At 38.2% G+C, this 19,110-nt stretch overlaps 1 protein-coding gene across 2 annotated transcripts in view; it reads left to right on the top strand.

Annotated features, from left to right (window-relative positions):
• Positions 1-19,110, top strand: part of oca2 (oculocutaneous albinism II) — a 49,687-nt gene that overhangs the window by 7,306 nt on the left and 23,271 nt on the right. For both annotated transcript variants that reach the window (XM_018669814.2, XM_051077233.1), the window contains exons 8-17: positions 660-813; positions 3,765-3,836; positions 4,788-4,853; positions 5,758-5,814; positions 6,990-7,114; positions 9,105-9,243; positions 14,018-14,150; positions 15,746-15,893; positions 16,491-16,548; positions 16,731-16,839. In XM_018669814.2, coding sequence (XP_018525330.1) covers positions 660-813; positions 3,765-3,836; positions 4,788-4,853; positions 5,758-5,814; positions 6,990-7,114; positions 9,105-9,243; positions 14,018-14,150; positions 15,746-15,893; positions 16,491-16,548; positions 16,731-16,839 — 1,061 coding nt within the window. The remainder of the gene's footprint in view (positions 1-659; positions 814-3,764; positions 3,837-4,787; positions 4,854-5,757; positions 5,815-6,989; positions 7,115-9,104; positions 9,244-14,017; positions 14,151-15,745; positions 15,894-16,490; positions 16,549-16,730; positions 16,840-19,110) is intronic.

Genomic DNA, 19,110 nt, shown 5'->3' with positions numbered 1-19,110 from the left:
AGGAGGAGGATAGTCTGGGTTTTCTTGAGGGAACTGGGGAAGCCCTTTTGATTTTTCTCACCCTGAATTTATATTTTATTTCAGTCTTTCCTTTTAAACAAAGCCATATCTACAGCTGCTGAGTGAAGCTGCAGGCATAGTGGTGGTTTAAGCTAAATGCTAATGTCAACATGCTAACATACACAGTGACAATGCTGACATCCTGATATTTAGTGGGTTTAATGTTGTTGTTTAATGTTAACAGACTTACTGGACAAACCTACAGCTTTCACACCAAACAGACTGAACATGAACATGAACCAAATGGGTTAGGTGTGATAGCACATTTCAATCCAATACAATAATCTTGAATCAAAGACCAGCTTTGTGCTGCTTACATAAAGCAGATAGACTCAAATATTTTATCGAGGATCATTAAAAAAAAGAAAACATAGACATAATTTTGTAGCTAACTCACATTGTCTAAAAGTTGTTCAATTGAAAAGATGTATAAAATGCTCAGTAAACACATGAGAAATGACTCCTGGTGATAGAGAATACAGTCTTTGCCCCTCTGTTGGCTTCTGACGACAGTTTCTGTATTAGGGATTGCTTATTTGTCATGAAAAAAAAAACTTTCTCATCATCCTTGCTGCTGTGCTGTTTCCCTTGCTGCGCAGTGACCCCATCGTCATCACAATTCAGGCCTTCCTGCAGGATAATGAGGTGGTGCCGTTGTCCATGACCCACCAGTCGCTCTACGTCAGTGTAGAGACACAGGTGGCCATCGCTGGAATCATCCTGGCTGGGGTCTATGTTCTCATCATCTTTGAGGTAAATGGCCTGTGATGCTCTTGTTTTTTTTTTATGGATGATGAACAAGTTTGTGTTCAGTCTCTGCTGCTGCCTAGTTTGAAATGTGTAACATGGCTGAATTACATTTACAGTCGCTACTTCAGTTTCAGCGTCCTGGTATCATTTATGATGTCACACTGTTATGACTTACTGGGACATAAATCAGCCATTGTTAATGTTATTAATTACACCTGTGCTTCTCCTTCTATGAAAAGTCAAATTAAATGTTGTGGAAAAGCTCCATGGGCACAACTTAGAGGCCTCACAGACCCATGGTCCATCCTCACAGGTGTTCTCTGTTCTTCTTTCTTTCACTCATTCGCCACTTACTGTGCTCTATTTATTCGTGCTCTATAGTGAAAGCTAAATTGTCAGGAAAATGAGACCTTGGACACTTATGAATCATTGTCAGTGTACATCATCACTGCATCTTCCAAATGTAATGCACTGCAATGAGGGACAGGTGGCAGGGAGAAGAGTGCATCGACACAATTTACACAGAATTTGGACATTCACATGAAATGGCAGACAGTAAATATAGAGCGCTATTGATTAAGTAATTAGGGGATGATTTCCCACTCTGGCATGGCACAAATACATTTATACACTCAACTCAAAATTCATCATAATTTTTTAATTTCAGACAGATCTACATGCATTCATGTCATCTCCAATACCAGTGTCTACCCAGTCATAAATGTCAACACCAAAGCTATAATTACAACTGGAAAAAGACAATCACGTGCACATTGATCAACATATCTGTAAATGTGCCAGGTTAAGTGACAGGTTAAGAGGAGGGAAGCACATGAAAAGGCAAATAAATGTCAACCAAAGTTTGTTGTTTAAGGTAATAAAATAATGCAAAATTATCAATGCAACTCTCACACGGCCATCTCTACAACAAAGTTGATACATCATTATTTTTTTGTGGTCGAGTTTGCAAGTGAAATTAATTCATCTTTATTGTTTGTTGTAGCCAAGACACAGATTGCAAATCATTTTTGAATCATTAACAAAGAATTAAACATGCATCAACTCAAGAATTGCTAATTAAAATTTTGTGAACTATAAATGAGCATGTTATTATTGTCATTTCTTAACATATGTGCAACAGTTCATCAATCAATTATCAATTAGTTGATGATTCAGTTTTGATTGATGACTTTTTCAGTATGAAATGATCATTACTTTCCCACATATTAATTGTCATTACTGTGATGCACTCTCACTTCTTACTTTACACTGACTTATGAAGATTTGAGCTCCCTGGATATACATCTATAATTTCCATTCATACCAGTCAGTGTTTGGTTTTAATTAGACAGGCTAATCTCCCTGAGTGTGACAAGGTGTGAACTCACTAAACTGTGCCAGAGGGGGCAATACTATGATGTGAAAGTCAACAGTGGGCTGTGGGAGACGACTGCACATCTATGCTCCACACCACACTCTCATGTGTCATCTGTGTTACTGACAGGTCTACTTGCAGGGGCTGTAATTGAAAGCGTGAGGGATTGTCTTTAAAGTAGAAGACCATACAGTGCATGGCTATTCAGACATCAGCAACATGTCATCTGACTTCAGCTCTGTCAGCTCTTCATTTGTGAATGTCTCACTCCTCTGCAGAGAAGATTTGTTTTTCTCCATTAAACTTTAGTCTGATAAGAACCTGACACATGCCTCTTAATGAGTGAGCACATACTGTTCTTCTCACATTTTGGATGTTGTGATTCTCTGTACGATAAGTTCTGACAAAGAAATCTGTCATTGTGTCAGTAATTGGACACCAATTTTCTTATTTTAATGGGCGCTTCATTGAAATGTTCTAAGAGAGGTCTAAAGTAAAGTGTTTAGTCATTCTTGACAAAGGCTGTGGAGGAAAAAAGGATGCCTCTGTTCTCCTGTAGCCATTTTCTAAACAGGTTTATTCAGATAAAGCAGTTTCTGAAAGACTGCAGACTGTCTTGAAGTATTATTCAGCTTGAGTGACGAGACCCAGTTTTGTGTTGAGTAGTTCAGCAAGGTCAATTTGCATTAAAGGCAATGACTGTTTTGACAGAATAAACATGCAACAAGTCGTTTATTCTGTAGAAAAAACTGCCTTGCGTAATGCAAATGAGACAGGAATGAATTATTCGTTTTTAACATTTTTTGAATAAGCTAGTCTTCAGTTAAAGTTAAGAACCATAAATCTCAGTATCTTCATCAGCCTCAACATTTTCCAATATACGTAAAGTGACCCACTTTCCTGCAATTTATTGCGAAGGCATAAATGTCAGGGGAGCAGCCCTGTCTTCAGATAACACATCCATGCTTATCTCAGGCCTCAATTTTTAATAATGGGATGCATCATACATGAGAGTAGTGATGGAGCCTGGTGGAGGAGAGCCACTTTCAGCAGCATCATGGATTTGTCTGTAATATCTCCTAGAAGTTCTGCATTTCTAGGTACTTTATACAGAAGAAAATATGTATCATCATGGACAGAGTGGAGCACAGGCCTCAACAAGATTTTCTTGACTCATCTTTTCAGTTACAGCTGCTGTAAATCAGACATTTGTATTACCTTTTGTATTAACTCCACAGTTTGAGATGCAGTAGTGCCCATACCCCCAAAAAACACACTGTAGTAGGAATGTATAGATTTATACAAAAGCCATAGCTTTGCAGCAATTACTATAGTAGTATGAAGTAATTTCACTCATATGACTTAATTAAGGGTAATTATGTCATTTTGACCCACTGTAAGAGTAGCTTGTTAAAAATATTCATATTTGAAATGTTGGATTTGTATGTGTGTGAGTGAGAGTGAGAGACACTGAGATTATTTGGACCTATATTTAAATTAAACTGTAATATTCAAAAACTAGCTGTTTTCAATTCAGAGGCATAACATTTTGTTTTTCATAATTTGTTTGCATTTTCAGATTGTACACCGCACACTGGCAGCCATGCTGGGATCTCTGGCATCCTTAGCCGCACTGGCTATCATTGGGGACGTGAGTCTTTTTTCCTCCTCTAACTAATGAAGTGGTTCCTAGAACTACTTAGCTTATTCACACACTATATTTTTGTCAAAATATGAGTTGATTACTAGTCTAAAATTAGCAATGGGTCAAGTAATGCTTCATTTAACTGTTTTTCATTATATTAAATTATATCATGTTGAACAGAGCTGGACTTTAGATTTTCTTACTAGTTGTGTTCCCAATCAAGGGAATCAAAATGGCTGCCATGTAAATCAGGCAGTTAGACCTCACTATTGTAAACAGAGGTATTTATAGCTTGGGGTGTTTATCATGTTCCTGTGCTTCCGTATTTATCAAAAGCTTTAATTTTCCACCAATCAATTCACAGGGAAGTTTTTCAGTTGTAAAACAGATATCTGTAAAGTAGCTAATAGTTCTTTGTCTTAGAAGTGTTATTGTTAACAACATTTATAATCTGCCACAACAAAATATTCTGGAAAAGAGGGGTGCATAGTAAGTAGTTCTTGTTTTAGCTACTAGAGTTCAAAAGTCAGTAAAATACGCACAGCTTGGAAAATTGTTTTCAAAGTTGCAACCCATGCAGGAAAAGCACAGGTATAATTAATAACATTAATTATGTGATCCATTTTGAGAGTTTTGAGCCTGTGTGGGTCAGTGGGACAGAGCCATTGTTAATGTTATTAGTTCCACCTGTGCTTTTCCTGCTATAACTAATCTGTGGAAAAAGACCTATAGCATTCAAAGGCAGGATCTAGGCCAGGGAGGAGTTACAGCAGTGCTTTTTCAGCTACAACAAATACTGTACATTTTTAAATTCGCCATAAAGTTTGTTACTGTATTGAAAGTTTTTCCATATCTCAGCTGGAGTTTGACTCTTTCCTTTTTGCTGTTTCTTCATAGATCTGATCATTGTTAGTAAATCCCTGTCAGATCTAATGAATTTCTTTGTCTCTCCTACAGCGACCCAGTCTAGTTACTGTGGTGGAGTGGATTGATTATGAAACACTGGCTCTTCTGTTTGGCATGGTGAGACTCAACAAATCTCTTTTGGGAGTTTGGGAGATTTTATACTGAAAAATCTTTATTTCAGTGTTCTGTTCTTTATGCCTCTGTCTGACATCTTAACTTCAATTTTGCCCTTTCTAGCAGCCTGCCCAGCCACTGACAGTGAAATCTGTTTCTATGGAGGCGAGTGAAATTGACAGTATAAAATACTGTCTCCATGGAAACAAGCATGCCCTGTCATGTTTAGTGTAAGAGTGAAGTGTGTGTCTGAAAAGTTTCTATGAAGGCTGAATTTTATTTGAATCATTCTTTAGCTTTATCACAGATCACATCCACAACAAAAATATTCATCTCTCATTTTTCACAGATAATTCTGCTAGATCAGTGATATCTTAATTTCATACTGATGCATGACCACAGATGGTAGCTTTCTCTGGACAAGTGCCACTGTCAACAGCTGCCACTGAAATTTCTCATTCTCATTCTGTGAAATACAGCAGAGGGAGTGAAACTATTCCAAACCTAAAGACAGTTTATTGTAATATACACTGCATGTATATGTAAGGTACAATTGTCATACTGCATACAGTGACGTTTAACTGTTTATGTATGCCATAAAGACGTGTGTCATATTGCTTTTTGCAACAGCTCACTGTCTATGATCACTAATAAGATTTCAGTTGTTTTCAGACTGGTTTCTGCACATGCACTCATTTGCTGACATTCTCTCTCTAATAAAGTATAAGTGAAGAGTATAATAGAATCCAGAAAATCAAGCACATTTTATATATCTTTTTTACTGACCGCCATCCCTTGTGTCAGAATCATCATCTTATCTGTGATGACTATATCTGAAATATCAGGGTGACATATAATCTTGTTATATAATGGGATTTCTTTCTTTTTTGTGTCCTGTTTCTTACAGATGGTACTGGTGGCCATTTTCTCAGAGACTGGATTCTTTGATTACTGTGCTGTGAAGGTGAGTTGGCTGTCTTATAATAATGATGGATGCCACAGAAAATAACAAAAACAGTAGTATACCATTTGCATGTTTACCTTTGACCATGGGGTGTATTGAATGACAAGTCTATGAAAATAGCTGCCAACTGGTTTTGTTGAGTACAGAGTTGTCTGGAAGGTGACAGGCTTTGAGCTATTTCTGAAATTAGCATTGACACATGACAAGCCTACAATTCTTATGCTAACGTATCTGACGTGACCATGTTCGGGAAGACCTTTGTAATGTAAGATAACCTAACAAGTTTTGATGCCTATCTTTACATCTCGACCCAAAAATACAACACTATAATAGGCTGACAAGAATGACATTTGCTTTGTTTTATGGGAAGTTCAGAAAATTAGGTCAATACTGTCTATTGAAATGAACCTTTTTTATTATCATTATGAAAAGAGAAAAAATGCTTTTACTGTAACTGCACTTAGCACAAACTTATAGACATATTTTTAAACAGTGGATCTACAAACGATAAAGAATTGAACATTCTAAAATTTGTCTGTTACTCTATAACAGAGACCAATTTGATAAGGCCTTCATCTTGTCTACGCAAGGTCAAGGTTTCCTACCATCAGAAAAAGAGGTCATGGATGTTCAGGTTTAATCCTTAATATTCTCTATGGTGTAGGAGGGTGATTACCTTTGTCCTTCAGGTAGAGAAACACTCAGACCTGGAGAACAAGGGATCATGCAGGCTCATGAATTTTAAGTGTGAGTTGGACAAGGGCAGGCACTCCAAATAAAGATACCTTTCTTAACCGCTCCTACGGGGTCAAGACTGGTGTATTAGCATAAAGACATTGTGCCCCAGGAAGACAGTATTTGTGAGTGAGAATCTGTGTGTATTTCTATATTACATTGCTATTTGGGGAATTTGAGTACACTACCCCTTCTAGTGTCCTACTCATAATAGAAATGTGGTCTTCAGGTACTCATTTATGATATTTCATTTTGACATCAGTAAGTATCAGGACTCATACTCAGCAACATTACTCACTCAAATCACTTCTTTGACTCAGTTGCTTTAGATTTTAAATCCATGCACTCCTCCTTCAACCTGGAGAGAATCAAAACATCCACTTAATGGGTTGTTAATTTCCACTAACACTGACTCATCATCATATTACGTCTCTCTGCAGGCTTACCAATTATCCAGAGGAAGAGTGTGGCCTATGATCATCATCCTCTGTCTCATTGCGGCCATTCTCTCTGCTTTTCTGGACAATGTGACCACTATGATGCTTTTCACTCCTGTCACCATAAGGTACATTATAGTCTTTTGAAATTTTCATCCATCCATTATCTGTTTATACCAACTTACAGTTTCATTCACAGCTATGGATTTTACTAATTAATCTGCATGTTATTGGCTGTTTACAGTATGTGTTGTGTTATAGAAACAGATACAACATTTTTCCACCACACTTAATGTCACCAGCTGCACCACCTTGCTATGTAGTTTACTCATCTGCAACTGGGCATCCAGTAGCTATGTAGAATGAATTATTAGCAGTTCAATAGACATACACAGTGTTAACCTTTAGACCTTCAGGAAAAAATTGTTACATACATTGTTAAATGAATTATTATACTATCTTAAAGGAGTAGTTTGAAAAAGCACTGGCTCAGCAAATCACAGATTACCTTTCATCCAATAATCAGTTTTAACCTAATCAGTGTGGCTTCAATAAAAAATTCCACAACACAGAAATCTGCTCTGACAAAAGTGGTAAATGATTTATTACTTGGATCAGACTCTGGCTCAGTTTCAGTACAAGTGCTCCTACACCTCAGTGCAGCATGCAAAACGATTGATCACCACTTGAGATTGTCTAGAGAGTTACATTGGTTTTGCATTGGTCTGACATTGTCTCTCCTGGTTTAAATCATATTTACCTGACAGATCTCACATTGTTTTACACAAACTCTGTTCATCAGACCACACCAAGGTCAGTTACAGTTTGCCACAAGGATCTGTGCTTGGCACTATTCTTTTCTCTATTTACATGTTGTCACTTGGTACATTAATCATACATCACAAACTAAGTTTCCTGAATAGCTTGTCACCAGTGAGGTGGGAGAATGCATATTAGAAATCACACTATGGATGTCATCTCACTTCCTTCTTTTAAAGGCTTGATTACTGTAACAACCTTTTCTCTGGCTTACCTGAATCAACTTGTACAAACACTGCTGCTAGGACATTAACCAAGACTTAATAATCAGATTATATTAGCCCTGTTGTCTGTGAAGATTATCAGTCATCCAGATCATGGTTATCCAAAAAGGGTGGAATAATTGACTCTGACAAAGACATTTTGGCAAATACATGCATTCACTTATCTCGTCTTAGTTTGCTGAGATAACAGATACCACTTGTATTTTTGACATGGTATATACTGTATGAAGCTACCACAAGCAGCTGGTTACACTGAAAACAGATGTTTCCCCTTGCTTTCTAGTCTTGTGCTAAGCTAAGCTAACTGGCTACTCATATTTAATGGACAGATATGAGAATGGTATAAACTTTGTTATCTAACTCCCTGCCAGAGAGTGAATAGATGTGTTTCCCAAAATGTTGATTATTTCTTTAAATATTTCTTCTCCCTGCCGACTGCATGTGGTTTGTGCTTAACTGTATCTCATTACACATTATAAGTTTAAAACTCTTCTCAGCAATGTCAGAGAAATTAATATCTCTAACCATGAGCAGCCATTTTTACAGCCTTTGTTTCTTATTTAATCAGCAATTTGTGTCCAGTAACCTTATAGTATTCTACCCATCCTCTGAATTTATTCCAGCACAGACAAACTCACATTACATCCCTATAAACAGAACTACTACATGGAAGCTATAATTTACTGCAGTGTCTTACAAATCATCTATAAGTGTGCCGCCCACCTCCGTCTCCTCCTCTCTGCTGGTATCTCTATTTTCAGCCACGGAATTGAATCCGTACTCTGGACCATTATTAAGCTCTCAAAATCACTTTTGCTGCCAGAAGGTCAAAATATAGCTAAACTTTCAACTTGACTGAAATTAGACACCTGATGCACAATAACACTAATCCAGGCAAAACTGTGCTCTAATTTGTTACCAGGCCAGCAGGGTGGATTTCCTGTACAGCCACAGTGTTAAAGGACCAATGCCTCTTATCTTCCAATATCCTTTTTATATTCCTGTATTTATTTCTCCTACCCGTTGAAATCTAATCAGGGCTAAAGGGCTTTTCTGTTTCTATCTGATTTTGCAGGTTGTGTGAGGTGCTTAATCTAGACCCCAGACATGTCCTGATTGCAGAAGTAATCTTCACCAACATTGGAGGGGCTGCCACAGCTGTCGGAGATCCACCCAATGTGATTATAGTATCAAATCAGGACCTGCGCAAAGAAGTAGGCACTTTCACAGCTCTCTGCCCAAACTTGTCCTAATATACTGTACCAGATCAGCTTGGTGTAATCTGACACGTGAACCAGACACTCAGTAAGACCAACATAATGCTCTTCACAACTCATGTATAATACAGAATAATAATAATAAGATGGATAAAATGAGGAACATGTCACCTGAAATAGATTTAGTTTAAAGATCCCTCAGGTGCTTGGTGAAATTTTCATCACAACTTTCACCTCTCGTCCTTTATCTATCTCTTTTGTGCTGATAATCAACTATTTTAGAGGGCTGAAATAATTTCATGTATTCTTTGTAGCTTAATTACATTTCAGTGTTGGATTTGGACAGTCACTGAGGTCACTGCCATGATCAAAAGATAAATTATCAAGACTTTTCCTCATGAGTTATTAGAGCTGTATTGATTATCTTTGCCTTTGCCCTCCTTTGAGGTGAAGGATTTTGTAACTGAAAAAGTTAAAAAAAATATTTATATATGAGGCATCACCTCTAACTAGAAACACTCAACGCAAAAGTTTTTCTATGTTTGTCTGTCAGTATTATACTGTGACTACATGGAGAGCTTTGGCAGCATGATCGGCACCTTACTCTTCAGTCTTTAATGTATGCAGCCACTGTTCTGAAAATCTCATATTATATCATGTTATGACAAGGCGTTTGGATAATTATGAAAGAAGCATCACTGCAACGACTCTATTAAATAGACACTGAGAAACAGAGCTGACAGTTATTATTTCAAAGAGCTCTGCTGCTGACAAAGAGCAACTGCAGCACCACGTTAGATTTTCAGTAAACAAAATTTGAAAGGGCCTCTGACGCTGTCAGTCCCTCTGAAATTTAACACACACTCAACTTAATGCTGCTTTTAGCCACACTCAGTTTATTGTTTTGGCTTGTCAGTCTGAAGTTACATTCGACAGGTGTCAATAAAGAGGAATGGGAGGTCCATCTTGCTATGTGCATTCTGGGTGTGACAGCTGTTATATAAAATGATTTTAGGTATAGGGGATTTAATTACCACTGAGCCTTATGAGTGGACCAGGTACTATCAGGGCACGGCATAACCTGAATGCTGTTTGCAGGCCTAACCTGAAACCTCGGTGAGATTGAGTTTTTGAGTCATATTGTCCTTCTAGCAGTCAAAATTTATTTAATACATCTTTAACATTCCAGAAACTGTAATATGAAAAGGTACAGATCTTTAAATCTAGTTTCCCTCTCATAGCTTGTTGGAACATGCTCTTGTAGTGTGAACTGAGCTCTCACAAAAACGGCTGTCACATTCACTTTGTTCAAATTCATCTGCTGGTTTGCAACTTCACATTATAAGCAATCCACATGCTGTTATAATGTGATCACATTGCATTTTTAGATTCATACAGCTTGTTCTGAAAAGGTTTCACAAATTAAAATTTTAAAAAACCTATCCAATTGTAAAGGTGAGCGACTGACTCCAGAAGTGAGTGACTGACACTTACATTGTACAGTATTTGGTAAATGACAATGTACTTAGAGTTCTCTCTCTGGATATTGTCTTTGCTTTGGATTGTGTTCTCTTTTTTCTACATCTTTTACCAAGATGTTTTTAAATTTGGTTGATTTTGATTTTGTCATCCACTTACTGTATCCCTTAAGGTGAAGGTTTAGTGACAGTGATGTGCTGTTGCAGACAGTTTGAAGTTTTTCAGCCCTCAAAGCCCTCATATCCATATTCCTCATATAAACTCATACATTCATAATCTAATATAGCCTTTGTATTGCATAAACATTTACAGCAACAGTACATACAGACATTTGCCTGTATGTTATGGGTATGCACTGTGGATAAATTTAATCATCTGTGTTTGCTGGGTTGTACATGGGTTATCTCTGCTTGGCACAATCTCACTATGTATTTATATAATTGTGAATCGTGACCCGTATTTATGCTGATGTGCAGGTGATGAATGGAGATGTAGTGGCAGTAAAACCAATTCATATTTTCGCTGCTGCCATCATAAATCACAGGAATTAAAAATGCCAAAACAGTGGGAAAAGAAACTGTAACACCTTCCTATTTCAAGGAACCTGCCCAGAGCTCCATATTCTTGCTTTAGTCATCTTAGTCAATTCTTTTTAAGATCTGTCTTTATATTTGTATCTCCTCGTTCATACTTTTTTTTTAAAAAATGTCATACAGTTCATACAGTCATTATAAGCAACACACAGCAGCTGTGAATTCCCCTCTATCCACACATCATTTCTGACATCTGTGTGGATTAAAACCTCTCTAGTGCTTCCCCTTCCTGCGACATACTCACCTGCTAGGTCACACTGGAGACCCTTTCTTTGGGATTAGTCTCTGATTAAACTTGTGAGGGAGACAGTGTCAGTCCTGATGCAATAATGTGTGAAATCATGTAACTGAACGCCCAGCTCTTTTCCTATGTTGGATGACGTACATCAACCTTAGTTCAGACCTTTGTGACAGTCTATGTCTTTGTGCTACCAGGCTGAGGGTGATATAACAATGTTTCCCACGTGTAGAATTAAAGAAAAAGTCTTCTTGTAAACGTTATGCATTCTATGATATCTGTATCAGTCTAATTGACTTTGACATCAGGACAAGAATGAAAATCACTACTACTTTACATTCCTATTACTCTCTATCATCCCATGATATTTTGGAAACCCATTTAGAAATAAGATGTCATCTATAGTCATCTGTTGTCATCTATTGTGAGAAAAAAGATGTCAGTAAACAGCAGTAAGAACATTTTACTGAGTTAATCAGAGCAGCCTGTTACTGTCTGAAAAGGGCAATGACTTGTAGGCTCACCTCATAACCTTCACTCTTCTTACACTCTGAGGGGCATAATGTTACGTCACTAGAAGACATGACATTTTCCCAGCTGCATGATGTGGCATCTGTTCACTGTGTGTGACATTTTAGCCTTTGCGGGTGCAGCAGTATGTGGCCCCCTTCAGTATACAGTAGCTCCTACCACACTGGGCTCCTGCGGCCCACTGTCCAGTTTGTCTTGGCTCCGTTTCCCAGGTGACAGAACCGCAGGGACACAGCGGCAGAGACGTGCTCATTCATTCATGTCTGCCCTCTGATAAGGACAGCTTGTATGTGTATGCATGGTTTGCTTGCCTGTTTGTTTGTTTGCAGGCTTGCTTGTTTGTGTCAAGGGGATTTTCAGGAGAAACCCAGGGATAGAAAGAATGGTGCAGCTGTGAAGTGTGTGTTTCGGTGATTCTGCCACTCATCACAGTGTCCTTGTCTTTGATTTGTTACAGAGCAAGGTAGCAGGGCGCATACAAAATCTCTACCTCTTTTTGGTATTATTTCATTGTGGGACTCTGGTAACTCTCCTGCCAAATGGATCTCCTCCAGTCAGGCAGAGGAGTCTTTGACATTGGCTCTAAAATATGGACACACCAGGGTCACTGTTTACAGCTACAGAGATACATTACAGCAGCAAACACACAGATTTAGATTCCTTTTGCTCAGACACAGAAACACAACATTCATATTCTTTGTTTTTTCGGATCTCTAATTTGTAGCTAAACATGAGGCTTAAACATGAATTAATATATTCATTTACAGCAGGGTTGCATGAGCAGCTGGTCTCAACCTACAAGACCGCCCTGAGGGCCAGAGCAGACCCAGAGGACAGGTCTCTGTGGAGGCAGAGTTGCCCTGTATGAGGCAAGGGGGTGACTTAATGACAAAATTAGATTGTGTGACATGAAGGGAAGCTTTAGCATTAAATCTATTGCATATTTGATGCTTGAGATATTTCAGACCTTCAACAGTATTCGTCACACTCAAACTTGATACTTGATTGGATACTAATATATTTTAGATAATTCAGGTCACGTGTGTGTGTCGTTATCTTTGTTGTATACTGGCTTATCCTGCAGCATGTTTCATTGTACCATCCGTCCTCTCTCTTTATCTTTGACTTTTGTTGCAATTTTAAATTGCAAATCCTGCAGAGGTCACTATTAACCAGTTCGCTCAATATCTGTTTCATTCTTCAAACTGTGCAAGTAAAAGGAAAAAAGACAGTAATCACTCACAGCATCTGAAAGGCTTTAAATTTGAGGATTTGTCATTTAGAAATGGTGTATTCTGTAGATGATGTCATACAAGGACACATTTCCAATAATGGATCTGATAAAATTGTGTCTCTGTAAAGGATTTCCTCTCAATTTTGAGAACAACCTCAGCCGGGGGCTGCTATTTTTTACTCATTCAGGAAGGGAGATTGACTCCATGCCAAACTAGAGTTTGGTGAAAAAAACATTAAAAAACGCAATTATCACTGCTCTTCTGTGAGCAACTATCAAAGTATTTGCTCTTATGTCATTGTGTCAGGCTCAAATCATATAAAATATTGTAATCATATAATACAAATGTGTTACGATTTAGCACTATACAAATAAAACTGAACTTAATTATAATAGCACTTAATCATACCATATACATTCTGACACCTCCATTCTTTGCCAAATGTGTAAAACTGTAATTGTTACTGTGATTACCTGAATAGTGATATAACAGGCAGATCATACGTTAAATGCACCTGCCTGCATCCTTTTAGAGTTCTTCTTTCTGTCAGACAAAGAACAGTTCAGCTGAATCACCTTTTGTTTTCTACCAAAACTGATGTCTTGGCACAAATGATTATATTTGAATGATATTTTGGATCTGTCTGTATTTTGAAGACTGTGTTGACTAACAGATAATTTCTGTGTCTTTTACAGGGGATTGATTTTGCCAGTTTCACAGGCTACATGTTCCTTGGAATATGCCTTGTCCTTTTCACCTCATTTCCCTTCCTGCGAATGCTTTACTGGAACAAAAAACTCTACAATAAAGAGTCCATTGAAATAGTTGGTGAGTTCAAATATTTTTTCCAAACTTGCTTTTATAAACAAATGTTTCTTTCTCAAATCATTTTGTATATAGATAGGTTGCCACCGGGCAGAGGAGTTATTATGTTGTCATGGACTCGACATGTAAATTGTAGTAGAACTGTAGCTGTGGACACAATCTAAAATTCACTCTGAAGGTTTAATATTATTATTATAATTGTTATGAAGTGTATTAAGGATTAAGGATTTTAAGCTCAATTTTGGTCTCAGTAGGTGCTTAAAAATGAGTTTAATTACTCATGGTGATAAGTTAAACACTAAGTTAAACATCATTAACAGGGGTGGAACACTCTCACCTTTTGCCTCATTGAGCACCTCCTCTCCCTTGAGTCTGGTGACTCACCCAGTGTCTCAGACACCACATGGCTTATCTCAGAAAACCCCTTTTCCTCTGATGTTCAGCTGGTGGCTTTGGCTAGTTGGCAGTGAAAACCATGACTCACTTGACCAGAGAGCAGCCTGAGTGCAGTACAGGACTCACTTCTTAGTTTTTCTGTTTCCTAATTGTGCTCTCATGTGGCACACCACAGTTCTTTTATATCTCTTTAATTATTCCTTGACAAAAGAGAAAATTATTTGTAATTATTATTTGTATTATTTGTTTATTTTATTATCCCTCAAGTCTTGGTATTCTGTCCATGGGCAGAGTACGATCATTTAATAAAATAAAAACCACAGGTTGTGTTTAGTTTGGATAGTAACTACATCCTCCATCACAGAATCCATTCTGTGCCACTGTAGATCTTTGCATGTGAGACCCTGGGGATGTAGATAATGGTCAAACAAACAAAACAGGGATATTTGTATGAAACTGTCACCAATTCTTCCAGAAACACTTTAACTTCTTCTTCTTCTTCTTAACCCCCCCCCCCGGAGAGAACCTCGGCAGGGGCTCATTAAAACAGAGACCACCTTGGTCACCAGTTGTCACTGCACTGCTCCCATTTAAGGAGTGAGGGAGGCTGACTGTTTGAAGCTGTATTGTCACACTGTGCCCCAGGCAGATTGAAGGAAGCCACTGCAGATCACTGTGGTGACCGTTCAATGCCGACCCGATAGCCCATCAGAAAATCCCACCCTGTGGAGTTTCCGCTTCTCCTGCCAACCTGGCCTACCTAGGAGAGCATGCAGCTAAACCAGCGCAAAGCCTTTGCCCCAACTGGTAATTGTGCAGATTCGCTTACAGGAATATTTTTTTCATGTGCCAGTTAGATCCTATTAAGGTCACCTAGCAACCTTCCTGAAAAAAGGATGGCACCTACTGATATCTACACAGGCGTTCGGCTCCCTCAGGCTGTATCTTTGCTTCAACATTGCTGTTCCTGAGCTGGTCAATGTGCCCATCGCCTGGCTGCATTAGTCCCTCTATGGGGGCTCACAGTGTATTGACAGAAAACATCTTAATATCCTATCAGTCAGCCTTAGCTATGGGAACTGTTACAAACCAAATCCTCTGCTATAAACATGCTACAGAGCTTCACCACTATAATGACTGTGTAGTCCATGCTCATGACAGATTTGGCTTTCTCTCCCGCTTTGTGTGTCCTGTTCCTCCAGAACTCAAGCATGAGATCCTGGTTTGGAGGCAGACGGCTCAGCGCATTAACCCCGCCAGCCGAGAGGAGACAGCTGTGAAATGCCTCCTGATGCAAAAAGTCCTCAACCTGGAAAGTCTGCTGCGCAAGATGATGAAAACCTTTCAAAGGTTAAAAGAAAAACACTGAAAACAAAAAAAAGTAGTCATTTCTAAGAATGCTTTTATCACCTCTCGTAGAAACACATTTTTGCATCGTCACAGAATAATCTACACTCATTGTTGCATTATTGGTGCATATTGTTTAAATTAGACAAATCATTCTGTTATTGATCAAAATATTAGTGATGGTCTTTGGAAAGAGGCATCTAATCTATGCCTATTACTGCAAATTTAGTTGAGATTATTTTAGATTATTTAATTAACACAGAATTTTAAAAATTCCAAATTAATGGAGAAGCACAGGAAAATCCAATAATTGTTTCTTTTTTATCCCCTTGTTCAAGATGGGCTCTTGATGGGCTTAGCAATTATAGCACAAGTGCATGAATACAATTACATACCACTGGAAAAATACAGAAGTACCAAAAACACTCAACAAATGCTTAAATAGTAACAATATTCAGGACGTATTCATTAACAGCCAATAGAGGCACCACTTTCCACGATTTAACTAATATTTTCCCAACTGCTTAGAAAGTGATTAGACTATTGATTGAATGTTTTTCCTGTTTATTGACACACTGAAATGTTTCTGTGCCTGAGCAGACAAATTTCTCAGGAGGATAAAAACTGGGAGCAAAACATTCAAGAATTGCAAAAGAAGGTAAGCTTTCATACTTCACCTCAGACATATTCCTCACCAACTGTGACCACAGTGCATTAATGTTATCTCAGTAATGAAGTTGGCCTATTCTTTGAAAGTTCACTTAAGACAAATACAGTCAGTTGCATGATAAAATCATTTTTTTTCTCCATTCAGAAAGAATATATTTTTCTCCTCCACAGCACAGAATAACTGACAAAGTTCTCTTGGTGAAGTGTGTGTCAGTCCTCGGCGTGGTGATCTTCATGTTCTTTCTCAACTCTTTCGTTCCCAGCATTCACCTCGATCTTGGTAAGTGCCACACTATCTCATTACTGCACTGTTTTTACAGGCCCCACTGGGTTGTTATAGGTTCTGTCATGTAATTATGAAACACAGCTTCCTCCGTCCTCGCATTTGAAATGAGCCCAAATGATGGGCTGACTAGCAAATGCAGCCAACAAATTACATGGATAGTGAACTGCATTTAGATCCATCACATCATATCTATTCATCTACTGCAATTTCCAATCTGTGTTGATGAATAATGTTCCAGTATAACTACAGTAAGTGCTTTGGTACAATATGTGACCTTGTGTTTTTGAAGAGTTTCTTGGTAAAGATAGGCAGCAATAACACTGAGTTACAGACAAAGTACATGTGACAAGATTAGACAGTGACATCCAGATTCCTAACAAGGCTCATGACATTGGCAGCCAGATAAGACTGTCACACATATCTATGATTTTCTTTAAAATCTCTAAAAACCCATGGTACACCACCTGCCCAGGAACAATAGGCAGACAGACAAAGTTAGCTCTTAGTAAACGCAATCAGTGTTTAAGCCACCAAAGACAAACATACTGTGTTTCCCTCAGGAGTTGGTGGTGATCGGAAAATAGAGCTAAAAAGAGAGTAAGTGAGTGACAGAATAGACTTAAATTCATCTGATGGACACAAGCCAAACCAAATAAATCTGCTGGATGTTCACAGTACAAACTGTATGCTAACATGTTAGCCACGTGAACAAAATAATAATATATCAGTGTTGTGTTTACAGCTTGTTTCTGCTGCCATGCCTAGGGCACAGAATCTGTTTCTTCCACTGACATTTTTTTGCTCAAACTATGTTTGTAACAATGGCTTTGAAATGGTTTTATTATTATCTACTACAATTACTCTTAAATCCCAGTGGTTCATCTGTATCTAATAACAAATCTATTGCACAATTTTCAACGAAAGCATTGTGGTGGAGGGAGCTGAAGCAGATACTGTGAGGTTATAAAGGCTGCTTTATACACATGTACAGTATGAATATGATTGGATGTCACATGTCAATTAATAGCTGATCAGCTAATGCAAGGATAACGTGAGTCTTCTTCTTCTTGGAATAAATAAAGCAAGCTTTTGAATCTATGTTGCTGTATTTTGGGCATGTTAGCAAATCAGGACATGTGGTTTAGGTTGAGGGTTATAACTTGTCTGTCTGACACTTCTGACTGTGATGTCTCTGATAAGTGCTCGGCAGATGACCTTAACAGCAACTCATTAATACTAACACTGTCCCTAACTGAGGATGGCTGTCTTCATACACACCCTGTCATCTCCCCCCGTGCTACTGAGGCCCCTCAGTCACCAAACATGCTCGGTTAATTACAGGCACTGCTCAGGTTACCTCTCTGTGACATTTATTAAATGGGAATGACCCCAAAGCAGTGTGTTTGCTGTCTCTGTGGAGGGATAGCAGCCTGTCCAAACATGACTCTCATTAATGCATGCGGGTCACAGCCAGAGTTGACTACTGCTGCAAGCCCAGTCTATTCATTCACACGTGTTTTAAAACTGGAACCTCATTAAAATTTCATTGACTTCACACGGTAAGATTTAATTTCAGTCTGATTTTTGCCCGGTCATTTGATTCCTCTAATGTGTCTGTGTGAGTTTGGATGAATCCTTATAGATCCCCTAGCTGAAATCCGGGAAGTGATGCAGTGAAACTCACTGAAAAATGCTAAAATCATCTGTAGAGTTTTAGAGATGTTACCTACTGCTTCACAGATTGTTTCTGTAGAGACTTATTTATTCTTAAAAATCCTGACTTTGGTTAAATTCCAAGATTTAAATTGCTTTAAATCTTTAGGAATGTCATTGGCAAGGAAAAAAGATACCTAAAACATCACAGTCCCTTATCTAATCATATGCTTAGGAGTGTACAAGATATTCTGCTGGAGCACAAATCTCTTTATCTTTTGGCTTTAGGCTTGTGTTCATTTACTTTGTTCTGTGTACCTTAAAGACAACTGTGATGAGACATTTTTCACAGCACATTTCTTGTCTCAGACACTGTTGTCTCGCATATGATAGATGAGTCTGTCATAAACTGTGCAGACTTGCCTAAAAGCTCTTTTTAATTGGAGAGCTCTTTAGGTTTGTTATCTGCTGCCTGCTTATGGCCCTATTCACGAGGCAGCTTCAGGGAATATCAATGTGGTGAGAAAATCAAAAGTGTCCTCATATTTTTTGTCCTCAGTTACTTGAATGAATCATAGAACTTTGCAGGGTTTAATGGATTGTTTACTCTTG

This window comes from Lates calcarifer, linkage group LG17 (genome assembly GCF_001640805.2).
Source record: "Lates calcarifer isolate ASB-BC8 linkage group LG17, TLL_Latcal_v3, whole genome shotgun sequence".
Classification (NCBI taxonomy): Eukaryota; Metazoa; Chordata; class Actinopteri; family Centropomidae; genus Lates; species Lates calcarifer.
The sequence above is the reverse complement of the archived record's forward strand: the minus strand, read 5'-3'. Positions and strand labels throughout refer to the sequence as shown.